A 23,611-nucleotide genomic window follows, 5' to 3' on the forward strand; every position below is an offset into this window, starting at 1 on the left:
AAATGATCATTACACTTTCAAAAAACATAAAAACTAAACGGTGTAGATGATTTTCCTGAAAAATCTTTTTGCCAATAGAGAATACCTGAAAGGTTTTTTTTTTTTTGCAAATGTTTGGGATTGGTTTGTTGTAGGTTGCCTCTGCTATAAGCAGCTATTGTTTATAATGGCACCTACCGCATAGCAGGAGAGTTGGTGCATGCTTCAGTTAGTGGAAAGGGGGTCGGTAACTGTTGTGCAATGTGAATTTTGCACACATTTTTAAGCGAAATGAACAAGCCAGTCATCCATTTATGCCTGGATGAAGGTATTTGAAAAAAAAAAGGATGCATTTGCAAAGAAAATACACGTGGTTAGCCCCCCCGTACCAAAGGAAAAATTTTTGTGTAGCCCACGGAAATGAACTAGGCAAACAAGTCTTGAACTGCAGATGCCCCAAACAAAGGTATCAAAAATTTTGCGTAAACATTTGGGCATGAAACTGTGCAGACTCCAGTTGGCCACGGCACTCAAAATGATTATTGTGCACGTTACACATTCTGCTCCAAGGTGCTAGCAAGGATCGATGACAACAACCTACCCATGAGGTTAATTTTCAGTGACGAGGTCACATTCCACATGACTGGCAATGTGAATAGCCACAATGTGCATTTTTTGGGAACGGGAAATTCTCTTGTCCCCATCAAGCATGAGAGAAATATCCCGAAAGTGAATCTGTGTCATGTTAAGAGAAAAGATTTATGGGCCATTCTTTTTTATTGAAAATAAAATTCATACCTTGACGTGCTTACCTTGTGGCTTCTGCAATCTTGGGAGAAGATTCAAATAACTTCATCTTCCAACAGGATAGTGCACCGTTTCATTTGGCTGCAAGGAAACATCTAAACACACATTCACCTGGAGATGCCTTGGTTGTGCAGGTGTCGACCATGCGGTGTGGGGCAGGTGGCCACTGCAATCACTGGACTAAACCCCATTCAATTTTTTTTTCTCTGTCAAAGACAAAGTGTTTGTGCCACCTCTGCCGCTATCTGAGACAGCGAATCATATTGGCAGTTGAGTCCATTACCACCGACACATTGCATAAAGTGTGGGACGAGTTTGAATACAGCCTTGATGTTTACAGCGTAATGAGAGGTGCACATATTAAGTCATTGTAACTTGTAAAAAAAAATTTTTTTTGAGAGATCCTCTATTGACTGAAAAAAAGTTAACAGGAAAATCTGCTGCACTGTTTAGTTTTTATGACTTTTTGAAATTAAACTGATCATTTGTACTCACCCTGTATTGTCTCCACTGAAAGATGGCTTTTGTTACGATCTTCAAATTAGTACAACCTAGATACCTCAAATACAAGATCACCCTAAATATTTTACGTTGCATTTCAGATATACAGGGTTTATATAAAAAGTATTGGGAAAAGTTTAGGATTAATATATTTATTTCAGATATTGCTTCAGTGCCTCAAAAGTCTTCAAAGTACATCCCTTGAGCATCGACACACTTTAGCCAGCTGCTTTTCCACGACTCAAAGGCTCCTGGTAGGCGGATTCCGGAAGGTCCTTAAGGGTACGTGTGTAAGCTTCTTTGACATCCCATGGTGGTGTACTTTGAGGGAGGATTTCACATTTGGGAATAGGAAAAAGTCTGCTGGTTCCATGTCGGGACTATAAGGGGTTTGGGGCGTCTTCAATGCGTTGAGGGCTGATCGCGCATTGCCGGTGATTTCGAGATGTTAACTATGGGCGCCACCACGTGGAAGGGCACGTGGACCCGGCGGAGTCTCTCACTCAGGGCGTGACGTAGCCCAAGTGGGGACGAGTTACCAGCCCTTTCTATCCTAGCTACCCAGACCTGGCCCGCTCTAGGCGTCGGGCACGCCACACTCCTAGACTCACTCACCACGTGATTAAATAAGTACTCACTTTATATTTATTCTCCAGATTTAATTTCACTAACACGTCTCTCTACACGCCCGTTACACGTTACACATTACACGGTTAAAAAGCCTGAGGCACGAATCGGTTTAGGTGAGGGCATGGTCCACACACGTGGCCATACTGCAAAGTATACTTATTACACGGTGATGAAAAACTCGACTGAGACAATTAATTAATTAAACAGCCCGCTGACCGAGAGCTGCCCCGAGGATGACGAACGAAAGCGATTTAAAAAGAATTAACGATACAGAAATTACTTGGTCAGTGATGAACAAAGGTTGAGGTCCCCGGGGTGCTGGCGCGTCTGCTCTCGGTCAGTGATGAAGATGGACTGGGCTGAGCTCATCGCTCGCAGGTGGCAACATGGCGCCCTTCGCGCCAACACAATTACCGTTACTGTATTCTACGACTCCGTGCCCCGGCGAAAGTTGAGTAAATTACAGATAAACATTAAAAATATATAAAAATTACTGACAATGGAAAGTTTGTTACTATTTACTTATTTAATGATAATTCATATAAAAGCATTCCTATCCTCGTCCAAGTCCGTGCCTGTTCGGGTCCGCCCGGGCAACGTCTATAGTTATTTAAGGTAACTTATTTAAATTAAAGAAACACAAGTAAACTACACAGCACTGGGGCGAAGATGGATGAAAACAACAAAAAGGCTTACAATTAATATTAACATAGCAATTTTAGGGATCGCCGCACTGCTTCTAAGCGCCCTCTTGTGGTAGTTCGTGGCGCGCAATTCAAACACACGACTACGTACATGGCGGTACAAATGCCGGGGAAGGGGAGAGGAATGTTGAGGAAACGGAGACTGACTAGGCTCATGGGGCGTAGCCCCGGCTGACGTCAGCGTTGCAGAAGTTCTTTGCAAGCAGACGCTTGCCTCTGCGTTTGGTTGTCCATCTAGACCTTTGGGATGAGTTTCGTGCAGATCTTCCGTATCACAAAAGTTTCAGTGATAATTTTCAATGCCAATTTCAACTGCGACCATGCATACACTTAACCGATGGTCTGAATTCAGCACTTCATGCACACATTGCATGTTGTCGGTTGATGACGTTGACAGCTGTCCAACGCAGGGCTTGTCTTCCACACACTCTCGGCCATCTTTGAAGAACTTGTGCCACTCAAAAACTGCAGTTTATGACATGCTTTCATCCTTGAACACTTGGCAAATCATGCCCAACGTCTCACGTACCTGATTTCCCCGGTCCAACACCAAATTTGATGGTGTACTGCTGTTCAATCATTTGCAATAGAGAAGTGCTTGCAACAAGTCACTCGAAAGGATTCCATTAAAACATGATCTAGCCTGAACGAACGCTCGCAGACAACTGGTGCTTTGCACATGTTGAAGGTCACACACCCCCCAACACCGAGCCTGTGCTGTGCAAGCGTCCTGCGATGTACTGTCACGTCAGGAAAAAATTATTCCCAATACTTTTTATACAAACCCTGTACATGCTTCAAAGTGTCTTATGTTGCTCTCAGGCATCAGATATCTATGTTTCTATGTTCTTAATAATCTGCTTTTGTTCTACAAGCAGGGCCATTGAGATAAACTAAGGCCCCGGGGGATAATAATTTTGTCGGTCCCCATCCGTATTAATTAGTATACAACTTTTCGGACACCACCATTAAAAAAAAGCGCGACAGTAAGGATGTGGGTATAATGTCAAATAAAAAAAATGCCTTTTTCTGCATCCTGTACTCTTTCGTTCATTCACTGGCACTTTTTCGCGCCTCTTTTGGTGGTTTATTCCCACGTTGTATTTGATAATACCTCTTATCTGCTTCTGCCTTTTTGCTTCTGCCTTTTTATTATTTTTAGGCATATGTTTAAATCATGATCTCTAGCTGAACAAAATGAAAGAACAATAACACACTTGTTTCAGATTATTTCTTTTGTATCACTTTGATTTAAAGAGTTAGGTATGATATTAATATATGTATTTCAAACTTTTCTCTTGATTTTTTCATTACAATACAAAAGATTGATTCATTACACTTTCAAAGTCTATTCACAAGCCTATACATCCTTTTGACATTTGAAATCACAATGTTCACATACCAAAAATAAGTTATAGTTGTAAATATAACCTCTCAAATCTTTGCATCTTTTTGAAATTTTCAATCACACTGTTCACATAAAAATTAATGATACTTATAAAATTTCATAGCACAAATCAATAACTCTTTCTCACGTGAATAAATAAATTGTAGATATAATCGTTAGCTGTTATAAAAACTGAGAATTGTGTCACGAGAATTGCGTAGCATCACTCTGCGTCATTTCTACCTCTCCCCTGCGATTTCCCATTCCGGCCCTTACAACTAGCATATACAGGGTGTCTACTGACCCTGGAAAACCTGGAAAACCTGGAAAAATCAGGGAATATTGTAATGAGGGAAAAATCAGGGAATTTTTTTTTGGTAGGCTGTAGTTGGCAATACTTTTTTGTTTATTGATCAGCTTGCATTGACGTAGCATCAAGTGTATCCCCTCCCATTTTTATTTTTGAATGGCAAATAACGAACAGTTCCCACGTCCATTTTCTTTTATTTACCATCGGATTCGGAAGTGGCGTTATATCACGTGATACAAACTGGTTCAAGCTGGTCTGTTGTCCTGCTGACGTGACGTGCTACGGCATTTGCTTCCCGCGTTCGGATTACACCAACAGGTGCATTTAATTTTAAGTAATTATGGATGCCCCCAACATAAACTGGGCATTTTTTTTAGCTTTGAAAATACATATCACAGACACTTTTGGTGAAGATTCGCCATCGTTGCTAGAAATTGGTAGCTATGGGCTTCATACGGTCCATGGTGCTTTCAAAACTGGAATTTCTGCTACACATTGGGATGTTGTTGGTTTTTTGAGGCACAGTTACTTTTTGTTTAAGCATGTACCTGCAAGGAGGGCAGATTACATTAGAATAACTAGATAAGAGCTTTTTCCCAAGAAATTTTGTGCAATCAAATGGTTAGAAAATACTGCAGTTGCTGAGCGTGCCATGAAAACGTTACCCCACCTAAAGAAATTTGTTAGTGAAGTTTCTATTTCATCTGTCTTTCAATGTAGGTAGTGGAAAGTGCTCTTGAAGATAATATTCTAGAAGTAATATTTACATTTTTCCACTCTTTGGCATCAGAGCTGGAATTGTTTCTTACAATGTTCCAAAGAAATTTGTTAGTGAAGTTTCTATTTCATCTGTCTTTCAATGTAGTTAAAAGTGCTCTTGAAGATAATCTTCTAGAAGTAAAATTTACATTCTTCCACTCTTTGACATCAGAGCTGGAATTGTTTCTTACAATGTTCCAAAGTGAAGCACCCATGGAACCTTTTCTGTATGATTCACTGGTAGACATTTTATTAACTTTGGCAGGAAAGTTTGTGAAACCAGAGGTACTGAAGAGCTTTAGGGAAAAATGCAGTGTATCTCGATTGGATGTAGATAACCAGGAAAATCTATTGACTGCTAACTATATCAAGTTGGGTTATGCAGTACGCCATGACATCAAGAAAGAGAAACTACCAGAAAAGTCTGTCCTGTTACTGAAAAATGATGTTAAGACTTATCCAAAGGTTATGGTAAAAAAACTTCAAAACAAAAGTCCCCTAAAGTACAAACTTACCAAAGGAATTTCCTGCTTATGTCCGTCTATGGCTTTAAATTCGGGTGTGAGGAAACAGCGTGTGAAGTACAGTTTAGAATGTTGTCTTCGAAACAGGTGGCTATCAGGACAAGAAGCTGATAACATTGAGTGATCATATCAGTTGGTATGTTCCTCGCAAGATTCTGAAGCACTGTTCTTGTCTTTTTCTCGAGAAGATGGGTGCCTTGATCACTTGTGGATGCTCATTCTTAAGGCACATACATTAGTTGCCAAAATAGGCCTTCTAAAGTTTGTGAGGATGATGATGGAAATGCATCATTGGAAAGAGGATTTTCAGTGAATTTCTTATCTGCTGACTGAAAACTTGCAGGAAGAAACACTGATTGCACAAAGACAAGTGTATGACTTTGTTAAACGTTCTGGAGGTGTAGAGCATGTTGATATCATCAAGTCCATGTTACAGTATGTAAGAAATGCTAGTTGTAGGCGTAAGGAAGCCCTGCAAACAAAACAAAAAGAAAAGGAAGCTACAGACAAGAAGATGGCAGAAAAAAGAAGAGTTGAAGAGGAGATCAAGGCATTGCAGTTTAAGAAGGCTCGAGTGTTGGATTTGGCTTGTTCTGAAGCACGTGCTATAGATGCAAAAGTTGAGTCACTGCGAAATTGATGGGAGCTTCCTTTTACTAATCTTTTTTGCAAAAGTAAGTGTGTGAAATATTTGTAGCAGCATGTTTTATTTGCCATCAATTGAGTCACTTTAGCCACGTCTAGAAGAAGGTAATATTTTTACTAATTTAAGTAAGTTTAAATACTTTGAAACCCATCAATGTATTGTTATGCAGTTTTTTCAGTCTCGTGGAATGTCGTAATTGTGTTAAAGAAAACCTGGAAAAATTCAGTTTTAGACCTGGAAAACCTGGAAAAATCAGGGAATTTCATTTACTAGATCTGGTAGACACCCTGCATATAGCATGCTATGCTATATACCTATTCCCCCTCTCCTCCTGCTATCTTACCATTCGACCGCTAGCGCATGCGTTGGAGTGGCATTACCGCTGAAACACTTTCCTCTACCGGTTCTCCCACCATGTACCTAACTATTCCTCTCATGTGATTGTAATTTTCGTAACGCTCTAAAACTGTAGTCCCCTCAGCAAAGAAGTTTCACTTAAAAATCTTAAGACTAAAAGTTGCAATGGACTTAACTTTAAACGTGATCTGGAAACATTGCTGAACTAGTAATATTTCCAATTAATTTTATTAGCAATAGAACTGTAATTTTTGTCTACTATCAGGGTAAACACAGGCATTAAAAATATTCCCATACTCGATAGACCCCTCTTGGTGCTCCGACCCTGGGGATTTTTTCCTCCCTTCGTGCCTCCCTCCTCCCTTGTTTCTTGTTGGCCCTAACTACAAGGAACTTACATCTTTTTTGTTCAAATTATCTACTTATAAAACTTAATATTGAATTGGTTGTAGAGATTGCTTCTTGGCACAGAAATGAGTGTATTTAGGATGATATAAGTTACAAGCTATTTTTTATCATCCTGTCTTCTATAAAAGAAAAATAACTTAAACATGTACATTGAGAATATATGCAATGAATAAATGTTATCAAATTATTGTTAATGTACGATACAGAACATGTTTGCAGATTTTAAGATTATAAATGTTTTCATCATTGTAGATCATACAGAGTCATAAATTAACCAATATAACTTGTGGAGTTTATTTCTGAAAAAAGGCTGTTACCTTTTTTTTTCTTTTTTTTTAATTTTTACAAACAATTTCTTCAACTGTGTTGGTTTCTGTAAGTGTCATCTCAGATGTGAAGTATTTTTATCAATGCTTAGTTGCTTTGTTTTTTTTTGTGTGTGACAGCAGTGCACAATGTACTTTGTTAGCAGTCAGTCAGAACGAGCAGAGTTGCACAGGAAAGAAAATAAGGTTCATTTTGCAAACTATTTTAAAGTTTTGATCACGGTCGTGCATCTCGTCACTGTCAACATTGTAAACGACAGTGCAGTAGAGTTAATGGCATTTGGATGACGATTAAGTTTTGTTGCTTATTACCAGTAAAATTATTTTTGGTAATAAAGGTATAAGAAATAATATGATTATGTTTAATTCTACTGATTTAACTAATAAATATCTTTTAAAAATTAGTAATTTAAATTTATTGTCAGTAGAAGTAGAATTTTAGTATTAACAATATCTCTTAAAATGTTAACAAGTACGACCATATTTCATGTAAATATTAATTAATTAGTATATAGGTGCCAATCATTTATAACACCTCCCTAAATGAAGCAGGTCACAGTGCTTAAAAAGTGCTCATTTATGTAATTGCAAATTAGCTTTACTTGTGGCGTAAATCTCCATATTTACTCTGCAGTTGCTAATGGTTGTAACCGTTGTAACTATCCAGCTGATGTGTTAGACTGCCTTGCATTTAACTCGAGATCCTTTTGTAAGATTCCATTGGTGCTAGTGAAATCGAACTTTCATTGACATTAGAGCTATGCGTGGCTTGTGTTTGGTGCTTATCTTTCTTTGGGCCTTGATAGACATGTTAATCCTGTCTGGGCAGAATGTTTGTTAGTCAGCCATGAATAGAGAAGCCTACAGGTGGTCTCATTTTGGGAAATTTTTAATTACAATTTGAATGGGTGAACTCTTCAGTTCATTGTCGAGTTGGAAAGAAAATGAATAATTAACAGTTTTATGAAGAAAAAAAAACCCTGTACCTACCTACATAATAGCTGAAACTTGTGGTTTTCCAGATAGTCTTATAAATATAACATAGCAGCGACTTAATTAAAAAAACAGTAATGTTTGATGTCAATATGTTATGACCTGGGCCAATAATATTTTACACCCTAATCGGTCTTTCACCCTAATTAAGCACAATTAGAGTGGAAAACCAATTAGAATGGAAAAAAATCTTGGCTCTGTATGTAAAGTACTGAAATTAAACATCCCTGTGTATTAGTAAACAGCCTCAGCTTTGCTATATGCTTAAGGATCTCTGGAAAACCACTGGACCAATTTGTAGCTAGTATCCAATTTGAGAAATATGGCGGCAAAAACATGATCAGGGATATTTATAGTTGAAAACAGTCTCAGCTTGACTATTAACGCAGTACAGAAATTTATGTCACAATATTTGCAGGTAATGTTTGCAATAATTTTACATCAACCCTTAATCTGCGAGTACCATTTTTCTCATGTGGCTGGAATAGTAGTATTCAACATTTACCGGGACTCAAGAGCATGGCGGTGGCGAAGTTACGGCACAGGGGAAGTAAAATATTGAATTGCATGTAAAGTTTTTAAAAATATCTTAATGTGTCTCGACAGAATAAATATAAATAAAACAAGGAACTGTTTAGTTCCATTTTTGGTTGTTTCCTTTATTTTTAGACAATTATCAAGTAAATTGAAAATTGTATTAGAGCTCTTGCAATTTAACTGATTGGTGAAACTCACTTTGATAAAGGCATAATGTGTAAAACACACCCATTGAAATTCAACATTAATTTCTTTTAGGAATGACAAGCATACTTTCAGATGTTGATATTTTTAAAGTCAAGCCAAGGCTGATAAACATTCTACCTGATTATTGTATTGTATAATTGACTGAAGTGTTATTTGTATGATTGTTCATTTTTTAAATAGGCAAATTAGCATTGACAAAAGCAATACATTAGTCAGCCACATATTAGTAACTTTTGTATTTCTACTGTTTGTTATTCACACCATTCAACACACTGTTTAATCTGTTGATAAATATACATACACACACACACACCATGTGATGAGCAAGTACCTAGTTACCTTCACCTAGAAGGGTAGTTGAAACAATACACAGGCCTAATTCGGAGCTTATGTACACACACTTCAGGAAATAGGTAGCATCATGTAGAATTTTAATCATTGGAAGGATTACACCTGGCTTTTCAATTTATTTTTAATCAAGTTGGTGCTTATGTGTTTCAGACACTGTTATTTTCTAAGAATGCAGGTACCGCATGTTGTTGACCCGTAGCATCCTGTTATATGTTATACATATAATTATTCCTCGATTGAACATACTCCAACTTTTTTGCAATGCTCTATGTATCAAAAACATTTGATTTTTTTGGTCTCCCGTATTAACCGTCCAAAGTCAATAGCGTTTCCTTCTTTTCTTTTTATCTATTATATTCTGAAAGTCTTGCTATGTCAAACAAGTTGGTCTTTAAAGGCCTAACCGGAATGTTGTTCTGTTTAACTCCTGCTACCCATTTGTAGTTTTGGTACGTTTATCTGAAAGCTGTTGTATGTTCATTTTATTGGTTTTTAATTTTAATTTTGTTGCAAGGATAGAGTTAATTTAATTGCTGTATTTTTTTGATTCCAGCATAGGCCTAACCTGTTTTGACATAAAATTTTTAATTGAATTTCTGTAATTTTATATTTGTTATTATTTTTTGTTTAGTTTTTTAATACTGATTTTGAAAGACAACATTGCAATATAACTAATTATTATAACTAATTAAGTGTGGTTAGTATACAGCAAAAGTTCCATATTTTTTAAAAATTTTGGTAGAAAAACTATTAAAAAAATTTGGGACTGCAGTCCTATTAAGCATGTTTGATATCTGTCAGCTGATGATTTAATGTTTACATGAATCATTCTTTCACTGGTAGACTTTTTAAGTTACGTAACTTCTTGTAAATTAAAAAAAATATCATTATTAATTTGTATTTTTTCTAGATAGCTGTGGATATCTGATTTTATAAATTTTTTTCCTTGGGGACCCTCCAATGAAAATAACTATCAAAATCCGTCAGAGAATATAAATTTTTGAGGTCATAAGAAAAGGCTGATGTCACATTCATGACATAATTATAATTTCTTTAAGAGAACTAATATAATTATGTAAAATTTTGGTGTCAAGGTTTTTAAAACTTTCAGAATTTTCTCATCCTAAAAAGTCTCTCTATTTGGTTCTACTTGTGGGCAGGCTTCCAAAATGTTGAAAATTTGGACTTTAATAATTTCTATGCAGGGGTTATGCGATGACTATATACAATTTTTAATTTAGTGTTCTTTGCATGGCTATTGTTAATAAAAGTTTTAAGTGCTTTTAAGTTTTTTTTTTTTAAATACATAGTCAGCAACCCTTTTTGCATGAAATACAAGATTTTTTTCCCCTTGGTTACTGTAGTGTTGTGTTTGAAAATGCCAGGTACACAGCATGTATCAGTGAGACTGCTATTCCTCTTTTATATTAGGTAGAGATTCATGACAAGAATTTTTAAAAGTGCATCATGTCATCATCACCTATCCTTCAGAATATTTGTAACATGTGGTATGAATGTCGTTAAGGGAAACAGTGCTCCCCGTGTTACGAAACTGAATTACTTTCTTCTCTTAACGCATCTGCAACATAAAATGGTACAAATGTAGTTGATACCTATGTATGGTATGATAATTATTTTTACCCAATATCCTCTTGCTTGATTATCTACGAGGCTATAATTTCTTATAGGAAACTAAACCTACCTTTGTAGAACCACATTAGGTGTGGAATATCACAAATATCTATAGCCTATATGTTAAAACCAGTATATGGGCTACTTTTGTTGCAAATTTATTAAAAATTGACTGACCAAATTTTGCGGGATAAAATAAAAAATTAACAAATAAAAAAAATAAGGTTTTTTTTCTTTGTATTACCATCCCATCACCAAATATAACATTTCTTTTTATATATATTAATTTGACATGACTTTGTTCTTGATGTATTTTAGTTATATATTGGGGACAGTGTATAAAAATGTTTGTTAAAAACTATTAAACATTTAACTAAAATAATATTAGCTCTGGGAAATTGGGTTTTAGGGTGCATGTCACCAAACAGAAATAACTAAGTAACCCAAACAAACACTAAAATATAAAAACTAAAATATTATATAATAGAGAGGAAATAGTTTGAAGCAAAATTATTTCATTTTTATTAATCAATATTGCACTGACATTTAATTTTTTTACCCTGTGTACCATAAAAACATTGTGGGATGCCTTTAGTCATTTTAGTTAGAGATTGATTAATTGTTAAGTACATTCACTATATTTGAAATTTTTTCTATAATTATTTCATAATCTAAACTAAATGTCTTGTCCATTGAATTGTGTCTAATTGTTGTTTGGCAATTAAAGACCAAATTAATGTAGAAAATGTAATTCTGGAAAGTTTAGTTTATTAAAGATTTATTGTATGTTGAATTTCACTTATTATGCAGAAAGATGATAGTAATAAACTGAGAAATGGGAAAAAAAACTTAGCAAGTATGATGCCACATGTTACTCTTATTATAGCAGGAAATTTGGCCAAGGTAACTTTCCCTAGTCATAGCAGCTAAAGTTCAAAACATGTGTTGCTCATTATAGGTAATTTAAAGCCTTACTGTTGTAAATTTAATGCTTCTATGTATAATTAAGGAGTTTTAGTCCCAAACAATATGTTCTGGAGTGTGAAAATTCTACAAAATAAAATGTGCTGTTTTTCATATAAAACTGTTATGTAAAGTAATTATTACTCTATTTGTATACAAATAATTCTATTTCGTGCTGTTTCCAATAAAATAAAATAAAATAAAATATTGATAAATGAGGTTACGGTACTGTATATTGCACATATTTTTGACGTGTGCATTTTATAAGGATACATTTTTGATTGGAGAAAAGAGTGATATTCACATTGCATCTAGTATGCTCTGTAATATACGTGTATGAACATTTTTTGATGTGTCATTTGATGTTTAATTGTTTTCATTAATTATTAATCAAATGAACAAAAAATTAGGTGTTTAATGTAGCAAATTTTCATTGTTTGAAAGATATGTAATATTAAGTACTCTTGATGTACATTTCTTACCTGGCAGCAATCATCATTCATGTTAATAAATGTTAGTTTCAGCTTTAATGATATTGTTTATACAATCTTTTGTTCTTGTTTTAGATGACAGTAAAATATAAATATATACTGTAAACTGTTCATGTGTAAATAGTTGTTTTTTTTGTGTTTTGTTAATCTGAAAGTTAGATATTTGTGTTCTGTAATGATTTTTGCTTATGTGGTTGTATAAACATGGGAAAATTTAAATTTTAACAATAATAGCTGCATATTGCATAATTTGTGTAATGATTGTATCAGCAGCAAAATTTTTTCACTTGTGTCACTGTTCTTAATAATTTCATTCCATCCTGTGACCACTAATAGTAATACTTTATTAATTATGCAGTTTAAAAAGAATAACATGTTTTATCTTAGTTTCAATGTGCAGCTGTGTATTTATACTTGAGTGTACATTTATATTTTCTTCTATGATACAACTTTCAAAATAATATAATGAAAAATATTGTTCTAATTTTTTTCTAATTGAAAATTATTTCAACCCCTATTTTTTGTCTGTAACTACGAAACTGTTAAAATATTTAAAGTATTTAATCTGAAGCAGCGGACTTTTTTTATTTTTTATGAATACATGTGTACCTTCTTTATTTGTTTAATTTATGAGTGTGCATTATTTTTTGGCTACCACTTTGTATGGTAGACACGAGATAGACTACTTAGCTGACTTAAAACTTAATGCTTAGGGATTAAGGATAAAGTGTACTGAACTAGAGATAGAGAGAAAGAGAGAAAGAGTGAGTGGCTATAGTTGATTTAAGGATAAGGGTTAAAACAATGAGCCAGAATTTCTTATGAAAAAATTGTAGAAACTTGGAAATTAAAAAAAAATTAATACAAAATTTTAATTTAGCACAATAACTTTATTCAAAACTTTTATCATAATTTGTTACAATATACTTAACATTACCAAAATGTTCCATGCTGTTGATGAAGTCATTAATTAAATGGGCTTAGCATGTTCTATTTATATATAAACAAGAACTCCCTTTTGTTACGAATCACACAAGCTCACTCATGACCTATTTTCAGTTGCTTTCCTTTATGGAAGCATGGGCACTTCTTTCAGCACATTCAGCATTCAAAATTTGATGCTCTTTGATCAAACTGCGTGTAAAGTAATTTTTAAATTCGTTAGTGGGTACGCTATCTTTTTGCCCAATGAAACCTCTGGGAATGGGAAGTTGTGTTGCTAGGCACCCCTGGTGTCGGCCTGACGTTAAGTCTATCGGGACCCCACTCGAATGACATCACCTGACTCCACCCAGCCTAGGGAGTAGGGTGATGCTTACGTCGATTTGTAAATGCACTGGAGAGGCGTTTTTGTGGACCCTGTACGGCCTGCAACATATTCATTACGTTCCAGAAACACAACGTTACCTTGCTGAGATGTCTGGAACTGTCATGCTGTACAGGGGACCATCTTGGCGCAGTTTCAACAGAAGTTCCCGTTCGCTGTGTCCAGCTCGTTGAAAGTTAGCGTGGGCAGATTTTTATTTTTTATTTTTCACTGGCGACCTCTGGACCTCGACGTGTTATTTACAGTATGTGTGGTGTGACTTGTTTGTGTTTGTGAGGTGGTCGGAAGTGCGTCCCTGGGGGACCAACGAGGGGGGGAGGGACTAGCCCCGCCTAGATGCCCTCGGAGGTGGTGGTGGTGTGTCGGTGGGTCTCCTGCACCAGGTACACCTGGCTGCCCGGCACCGAGCTGGTGGTCACGAAGGTGCGGTGCTTGGCGCGGATCAGCGACAGGTTGCTCTCGGCCGTGTCTGCGCGGTCCTCGGCGGCCTCCAGCTCGCGCTGGAAGCGGCGCGAGCGCGTCACGCTCTGCGAGGACAGGCCCTCCTGCGGGAAGAGAGATGTACAGTCACCATCTCCCACTTGCAGGTCTACAGCGCATCCATACCAACCACTGCCCTTAACTGCTTATGATTAACTGTTAACACAGCCAAATGTAAAACCTGTCAAGTTGGTAGCCAAAATTAAAAAATATTCCTCGACCAAATTCTATCTAAACGTGCTATGTTATGTTTTTCTTTGTTAACAAACATTAGTGTAAGTTTTGGTATAAAAGTAACATATTTGTGTTTGTGACAATTTAAAAATTTCACTTGGTAATGTTGAATTTGCCACGAGACAGAGGCAAGTATACATTAAGAAGGGCTTCCAAAAATGTCAATTTTAGGCAAACCAATTGTCGGTTTATGTCTCAAGTGCCCACAAATTTCTCATGTTAATTAAACACAGGAGCCTATATATATATATATATATATATATATATATATATATATATATATATATATATATATATATATATACATACACACACACACACACACACACATACATATATATATGTGTGTGTGTGCATATATATATATAAATGGATGTTGGTATATATTACATAGTTAAACTCTGACACCATTTGACCAATCACCATGAAAGCACATTAAAGTGTTTTTACCTATAACTCACCACGAGATGGTGCTGCAGCTGGTCAACTTCTAAACCTTTTTAACCGATGGCCATGCGACATACAAACAGTAATTGTGTGTTATTTCTTTATGTCCATCACACTGTCATATAGCGCTATCCATTTTACTTTAACTCACGGACAATATATCACCGTTCAGCCCAGTTAACGCTGGGTATTGCTGCTAGTAATAGTTTTTAAAAACACACTAAAGAACAAATATTTCACTGGTATGAAGGAAAGGTTTTTTTTTTTTAAAAGTGGGTCTTCTGTGTTTTAATTTGCTATATTTATTTGTAGTGTTTTGCAATTTGTAATTTTTTAACTGTGATCAATTTTCGTAGTCGGTTTGTTCGTTGAGTTTACTGATTGGTATTTTACTGAAAGGCATAATTCTTCATAATATGTGCTTGTCATGGATGTACTCAATTTGTTTTTAGATTCAGACGTTCTACTTTTCAAGTGCCTACATACTTAACTGCCAGGACTAGAACCACTGTTGCTTCCTAGTCCATGTTGTGTTGTCCTGTGGGTTTTTGAATGGCTACAAGGTCTATCATTGCTGCTACTCTGCCAATCTGGCCATTCATTTTCAGCATGCTTCTTGCTCATAAACTGTACCACAGAATGTTAAAATTTTCATAGATTATATTTTGCTTTCATAAGAAATTGAAACTTTTGCTATGAATATTCTAGAATATTTTAATGGGGTCTCCATACATGTAAAAGGGGTGTCAAAATATTTGGTTTTTTACTTATGCGTACAAAGTAAAGTTTTGAGCTCATTTTATAGAAGAAGACTGTTTGTGAAATTTTTTAAAACCATCGTTTTTATATACAGTAGGGGGCACAATCCGTATTGGAAAGACACTTGCCAAGAACATTTGAATTTCGAAAAATTTTCAACTGTTGAGTAAACCAAACCTTTGTGTAAATATACGGTAACATCGGTGCTCAGGTCCAACTTATCCTTGCTGAGGGACCAAAGGTGTAGTATATTTTTTGGCATTGCCAGAATTACAGAACAGCACTTGTGTTTTCAGACAATTTTTTTTTAATTTGACAAGCTAAGAATTTTTTTTGCAGAATTTTAGAAATACAACACAAATTACAAAAAATAGAGTTCATTTAAGGGTCTTGTCATGCATTCTATAGTTCAACACATTCTTTAATCCAGCACCAATGAGCCGCTTGCTTTCAGGTCTTTTAAGGGGGACTCCGGCTGTTTACCGTAGCCTCCAGGTTGTATTACCGCGCTGCCTGCTTTTTTAGTTTGTTCAGAGTTCATCGTTTCTGTCGGTTTTCATTTCGGTACAGTGTTTCCTGTTTTCTAGCAAGTACATTTTTACATTTAACGTATAGTATTCCCATTAAATCTGTATTGATGTTCGATAAACCGGCAGAATGGCCAGTCCGGCCTGGTCCTGGTTTCAAACATACCGGATTAAAGAAAGACCTTTCACTCTACATGAAGAGTGACTGAAAAGCCAAAAGTATCTCTTCTGCAAAATTTATGGGGGAGGGTTTCATCCCTGCATCTACCAGTGTGAAGGGATGTCACTTCAAGATAGCGAACAGCTTAAGTTACAGCTCTATGGTTCGTCTACTTTATCATTCAGTTTTAATGTGTTACAGTGGTTACATGTACATTTGGTGAAGAATAATCGGGTCTAATGTAAGTAAGCAAAGGGCCGCTGAAAGTGAAATCGTATCGTGACTTGTCAGGCCTCTGGTGACCTGTAGACACCTGTTACCACTGTGTCACCTCATTTTGTACCCAATTACTGACGGTAGTTTTGGACACAATATGGTAATGCAGTATGCAGTGCTACCATTTTATTACTGTGGCTGACCAACACCAGGCGACCGTAAGCACCGGAGAGTGCCGGCCTGCCGAGCCTACCTGCTCCTGCAGCTGTCGCTTGTAGATGGACACCTTCTGGTTGACCTTGTCCAGGGCCTCCTGCAGCAGCGCGATGTTCTTCTGGTCCTCCTCGCACTGGATGTGCATCTCCTTGACGGTGCGCTCCTTCTTGCGCAGGATCTTGATGGTCTCCGAGTGGCGGCGCTTCTCCTCGTCCAGCTCCAGCTCAATGTCGCGGATCTGCGCGACCATCACCACACATCAGCCACGGCTGTACCTCATCGCAACGTACTGGAGGATATAGTCCGCTGAAAGAATCTTTAAATATTTTTATTTATTTATGCATTTGTAACATGCCACCCTTGAGCGGTGGGCACGACACACATGTACAAGAAACAAGTAACAAGTTGTCATTGGAAATATTTGGAGACCCCCTTCTCCAATCGGCACCAAGAGCAGGCAAGTACAACCTGTGGAATCAGCAGCAGGTAGGTGCAAGAGCAATTGGCCAAAACTCAAGGGTGAGCGGGCCACATAATTGCAGTGACCAAAACAGAAAAAGGAAAAAGAAAAAGTAATAAAGAAAAAAAAAACTAATTTCTTCATTCAAAATCATTATAAATAATATCAGTAAATAAATTATTATATATAAAAAAAATTAAATTAAATAGTTTTATACATAAAGATTCTTTGAGCAGACTGTTTATATTCATCCCAATGTTTATACCTATTCACCCCATTTTCAGCTTCATACAAAATAATTTACTTGAATATAATAGTATATTTTTACCAAAACTGTGGAAACTACAGTGGGAGTCGCACAATTGTGAACTTGTGACTAGCCCTTTTGGGAACAGCTTAGTTAAATATGAAATGAATTTATTAATTTAAATAATTTTCAATTGCTACCGGTATATACTTGGATTGGGATTTCCAATCCGTGAAGTCTTTTACAGAAACTCATTTTAAAAAGTCGGGTGGTCGCATTATGTTCAGAGTCACATTATTTTCGGTTAAATACAGTTTTAGATTTGGTAATATTTTAGTATAGATTATTTTATTTACTAAGTACAAAAATGTGTTTATTTTTTCACGTACATTTCACTATATGAGTGTTGCACTTTAATTTTTGTTGTTCATATAAAATGTTTGCCCGACTAATTGTAACATAGTCAGTCGCTGGAATGTTATTTTCTGTGTCTTCACAGCTATGATACTTCACTTATGTTACACCGATTTTCACAATATTTATTCAGACACGTTTGGAATTTCAAAAAATCTAAAAATCTGATGTGTACGAAGCATAGCCTTTAGCCTAATTTTTAACCACCATAAATATTAATAAACTAAAGTTAAAAACATTTTTGTGCCTAAAGGGTGTAATTAACTGTCACTAAAAGTGAAAATTATGAATAGTTAATTTAGTTTATTTAGGAGGATTAGTTTCAACAATTGTGAATTTTTCTATTATTTATATTTATTAACTTTTTATTCAAACTTGGGCATGACAAGGCATTTAATGATATATTCCACAGCTTTTATACTTTACTACTTCTGGTATTTACTAACAGGTTTAAGTCTGTAACTGTCAGGAGGTAATTACTAATTATTTCATACAGGTAACTAACTAAAGCTGTCAGATCAATTACCTCATTTAAACAAATTTTTACTTCAACAAGTGCCCAAAGCTAGATCCCATGCTATGTCTGACCTAAAACATTATGTCTGATAGCTACATTCAAATCTGTGGCAAAATATTTGGAAATGCAATCTGGTGAGGCAGGCGCGTAGGAAGCAAATATTTAATGGGGGGGCAAAGGAGAGTATCATTATAAATGGTGGATTTAACAAAGGGGGTGTCCAGGGGCTCTCCCTCTTAAAAAAAAAATTGTATCCTAAGGAGCAAAATGGTGCTATTTAAGCATATTTCGTGCATTAAAATAGAATGTACTACTAGCAGAAATTTTAAATTTTTTGTATAACAAATTTACTTAAGGCTCAGCATCACTAAACAGTGTTCACTTTTCAGTTTTCGCCTCGTAGAATTCATTTTAAAGGCAAGTTGGAAAGGTCTATACATCAATCAAATCTCAAGTAAGGCTCCAATTTTTTTAAAATATACTATTCAGTATTCATTATATTTTTTTATTGAAGGGAGTAGTAGAAAGTATTTAGATTGTATTCAGAAAGGTCAAAATAATTTTTTTTTTTTAGCATTTAAAATTTGAAAGTTAAAAAATAATAATAATTTTCAAAAAATGCAGTTCAACTTAAAAAAATAAAAAATATATAAATGGAAAAAGACCTTTTTGCAATAACAATCATATAATTTTATTCAGGAAAGTATTAATATTATTTTGACATTAAAAATGAACAAAAAAATTTCTTTTTTTATTTTTACTGTCAGACTTAATAAATCAAGGTCAATACAGGAAAGGTCTATACATCAACTAAATCTGAATTAAGGCTCCAAAGTTTTGAAAATTTACTATTTGTTATATTTTTTATTGAAGGAGTACTAGAAAGTATTTACATTGTATGTATTCAGAAAGGTCAAAATAATTTTTTTAGAATTTAAAATTAAAAATGTCACAAAAATTAATTTTTCGAAAAATGCAGTTCAACTTTAAAAAAAATAAAAAATAAAAATACAGATGAAAAAAAGCTTTTCGCAATAACACTCATATCATTTTATTCAGGAAAGTAGAAATTTTATTTTGGTATTAAAAATTAAAAAGGTCAATATTTTAATTTTTTTACTGTCAGACTCCCCTTAAGAATAAGTTTAAAATGCGAACCCCACAGAATAGGCGAGTGAAGATGCTTAAAAATAACTGCAAAACTGCTTGATAAATTCTTGTTCAATGATTTGTAGATTCAAAGAAATTTTTTTATTACTCGATGGAATAATCACGAGCGACTAGCGGAAAAAAATAATGTACCGACATACTAAACTTTAATGTTAAATAGGTAGGTATATTACATATGGTTTTCGGGATCATGTAAAAATTCGTCTCAGTCTAAACTGCTCAAAAGTAATACCTGAGTTAAAGGAATCCAACTCTTCTTTAGGATCTTTGTCTTCACAGGCATTACAGCCTTTTAGGCGGTGGTTGTGATGAACTGCAGGACTGTGCAGAACGGTTGTTGAAGAAAAAGTTTATGCTTTTCTGAATCATTGTACGCAGCAAAAATTAAAATACTGTTATAAATTTTCTCCAAGCAAGACGTACAGCTGTAGAATGATGACTGATGTGGAAAGCGCTCTGCACGTCAGGTCGTTACCGTTAGGTAGAAACGAGGCGGGGTGAATGCAAGGGCTGAAGGTCAGGTAGACAAGGGTGGACAAAAACGGAGCGTAAGCTACTGCAACGGGCGGAATCATTTACTGGTCTTATATCCCACAATAATATTTCCGCTATCAGCACTGTGAAACGTGAATATTTAGAAGAAAACAAGAACAGTTGCCGTATTTATCGTGCCTGTACACTTATCGAAAAGTCTTAATTTATTTTAAGAATAAGGTAACGCACAGACAAGAAAATTCCACAAAACCACTTAACATTGCAATGAAGACAATGCCTCTTGTTCATCTGATGCAATGGCCGGGCAAAACCATCACTTTGCCCGGCCATGAAATGTTATGGCCGGGCAGTCGCCTGGGTCGCCCCCCCGGTTCCTACGCGCCTGTGGTGGGGCTTAGTTCCCATTAAACATCTTTTCTCTTCTAGAGTCATCTATTAGAGATGTTATTTTTCCAGAGAAGTATTTTTGGGAAAGGTTTCCCATGATTTACAGGAAAATTTTCTGCGAAACATTCACAGAAACACACAAATTTTATTTACTATTTTATACAAACATAACAAAATAACAAAAGTGAGCCGTTAAGTGGAAAAAAAAAGGGACAAAATTGAGTCAGTATGGGCATACCACATGAGGCCTATAATTAATTTTTAACTTTCATTTGTTTACCTGTATCTACTGCAATATAATGGTAATGTAAAATTTTCAAGTGGTTTAAAAAAGTTAGTAATAGAGGATAAATATTGGACACTTTACATGTGCATATAGGCTACTATTAATTATCTCAATACACCAACTTATCTCAAATTATTTAAAACAATGTTGGAATTTGGAAAGGAAATGGGATAACTACTGCAGTTCTAACTACGTGAAAGCAGCGATGATGGGACGGTGTTGGTCGCTCACCCTGGCCTCCAGCTTGCTGATGATCCTCTTGCCGCCGACGATGGCGTTGGCCTCAACCTCCTCCAGCCGCACGGACAGGTTCTTCACCTCGATCTCCAGCGACTTCTTGATGGTCTCGATCTTGACGATGCGCTCCTGCTCCTCGTGCAGGATCTCGACGGTGTGCTTCAGCTCCACCTGCACCCTCTGGTAGCGCTCGTCGGACGCCTGCGGGCGGATCAGGGCCGTGGCCAGTTGTTGTCAACCAGGAGGGTCCAGTCCATATCGTCGCTTAAGAAACAACACCTCTTGTGTGACCAAAATCAAATTTTTCTGGAGAGCTATGCGCCATGCTGGAACTGAATGATGGCCGGTGTTAGAAAAAAGACAATAGCAGCGCATTCTGTTAAGTTTTCGGCTAATTCACTTCGTGAGAAGACGCTGAATGCTTACGTGTCCAGGAAGATACTAAAAAATAATTTTAAAAAATGACATTTAGGCAGTGTTGTTTCTTAAGTGACGATATCATATATCATGTATGTGTTAGTTTTCTTAATGATTAAATTTTAAAAGAAAATTGACGTCACACTAATATCTCCGGGAATACTCAACTTGGGAACTCCAACGTTTGCATAAAATTCAAGTAATGATTAGGCTTCAGAGATAAAAACAACATTACATATTTGTTTTTAAAAACTGTTTTTAATACTTTGTACTTGAGTTAATTGTTCGATGTTTTGTCAAACATAAATGCATAATGTTATTAAATATGTCAAACACACATGTCAAGTTTGTATGAAATATATGCTTACAAAAACATTTGGAAATGAAATTCATTTCACTTTTGTGTTTGAAACAATGAAACAAGTCAAGCAAACTGTAGGTACCTACCAGCTTCTAAACATTAAGCGTACAACATCCAACATGTAAATTCAAAGTGACCTCTATTGGCTATTGACTTTGGAGTTTCTGATGACACGACACTGGCTACTGATGTGGGAGTACCTCGAGAAAACACACCAACCACTGACCTCGAAGAGCTCGTCTTGCTCGTCTAGGTTCTTGACCTCGACCCAGCTACTGACCTTGGAGTTCCAGGTGGTATCACACCAACCCCTGACCTCAAGCAACCTCGGGTCCTCGCCTCTCGCGTGACTTACCTTGAGCTCCCGGGTGACCTCGTCGTAGTCGCTGGCGAGAGTGGACAGCTCCTGCTCGATCTTGGACTTGATGGAGGCCAGGTTCACGTTGATGGTGGTCAGCTCGTTGATGCGAGTGTGCGCCTCTTCGTACTGCTGCTCCACTGCCCTCTTGGCGCGAAGGGCCTGCGGGAAAACGCGAGGCGTACACAGTCCATGGGAAGTACCCCTTGGGCGGTGGTGGAACCGCCTAGTGGGCCATGCACTTGGACTAATAAACGCAGGAATTTTGCCACTGGGATTAAGCGCGAAGATATTCCCCCAATTGCTAATTTTAAACACGGGGAGATACATTTACCTTATATATATATATATATATATATATATATATATATATATATACACACATACATATATATATTCAAATACTTTCGTGTGCACACCTACATACAAATACACGTATACCTTTACACGCACATATACCTACAAAACGGACGGAATGTTATTGCCGATTGGCTGGCTGGCAGCCTGGCGGGAAACGACTAAAGTCGCCCCCGAAACAACCAGTACCGCCCAAAACAATGCGCACAACAATGTGCAAGCCCCCAACCCTCCGCATGGTAGACTCTTTCCTACTCTGTCCAACTCTTCATCCTGAACCATCCTTCTGTTTCCCGTATTCAACCTGCTTGCCAATAATGCATGAATTTTTGCATCCCGCATGTAAGTGCCCAGGGTTTTCCCTGTGTCTATGCAGGTTTTACCTGGGCCCAATTTATCTAGTTTATAGTCTAGAATAGTCAGTGAGGGGAGTTAGTCATGGCGCCAATCGCTGCCATGGCTGGCCAATCCCCCTCCTAGCACACGATGCATGCTCCCTCTCCCGCATGGCTAACCCCTGAATGATTAGAGCGTATAGGCTTCGGACTGAGACGCACTTAGAGTCTCTCCCAAACCCAGACCCCTCCCAAATACACTTAGTTTTAACTTCGGTTAGGAAAAAAAAAATTGTGTTGAGGTAAAATATTTCTGCTTGAATTATGAGTTAAAATTGTTAGCCTACATTTGGAAATTTCTTAGAAAAACTTATATCTTATTTACCTAATATAAATAAATAAACATTTATACATGAGAGTGGAAAGAAACTTGTAAATTAGGTTTTCCAAACTAATCGTTAGTACGAAACTTCTAAATACAATTGAATTTTATCCACTGACCCACCATTATTAAAAAAAGAAAAGTAAAAGCACAGCACCAGTCCAGCATATGATTTAAGTAATTGATCTATAGTTGGAAGTTACGAGGCGAGACAGGATCAGGAATGAGATAGTGCAAGCTAGAGCAGGAGTAAAGGACTTGAATGAGGTCATGTAAAAAGTAATATTGAGAAGGGTTGGCCATGTCCAGA

General features: G+C 36.4%; 1 protein-coding gene across 1 annotated transcript in view; it reads right to left on the reverse strand.

Moving 5' to 3' along the window:
- Window positions 1–13,381: 13,381 nt before the first annotated feature.
- Window positions 13,382–23,611, reverse strand: part of LOC134540550 (paramyosin, long form) — an 88,514-nt gene continuing 78,284 nt past the window's right edge. The window contains exons 16-19 of the mRNA XM_063383364.1: window positions 22,225–22,389; window positions 21,086–21,292; window positions 16,916–17,116; window positions 13,382–14,384 (exon numbers count right to left, since the gene is read on the reverse strand). Coding sequence (XP_063239434.1) covers window positions 14,172–14,384; window positions 16,916–17,116; window positions 21,086–21,292; window positions 22,225–22,389 — 786 coding nt within the window. The 3' untranslated portion in view covers window positions 13,382–14,171. The remainder of the gene's footprint in view (window positions 14,385–16,915; window positions 17,117–21,085; window positions 21,293–22,224; window positions 22,390–23,611) is intronic.

The sequence above is a fragment of the Bacillus rossius genome, chromosome 1 (assembly GCF_032445375.1).
Source record: "Bacillus rossius redtenbacheri isolate Brsri chromosome 1, Brsri_v3, whole genome shotgun sequence".
Lineage (NCBI taxonomy): Eukaryota > Metazoa > Arthropoda > Insecta > Phasmatodea > Bacillidae > Bacillus > Bacillus rossius.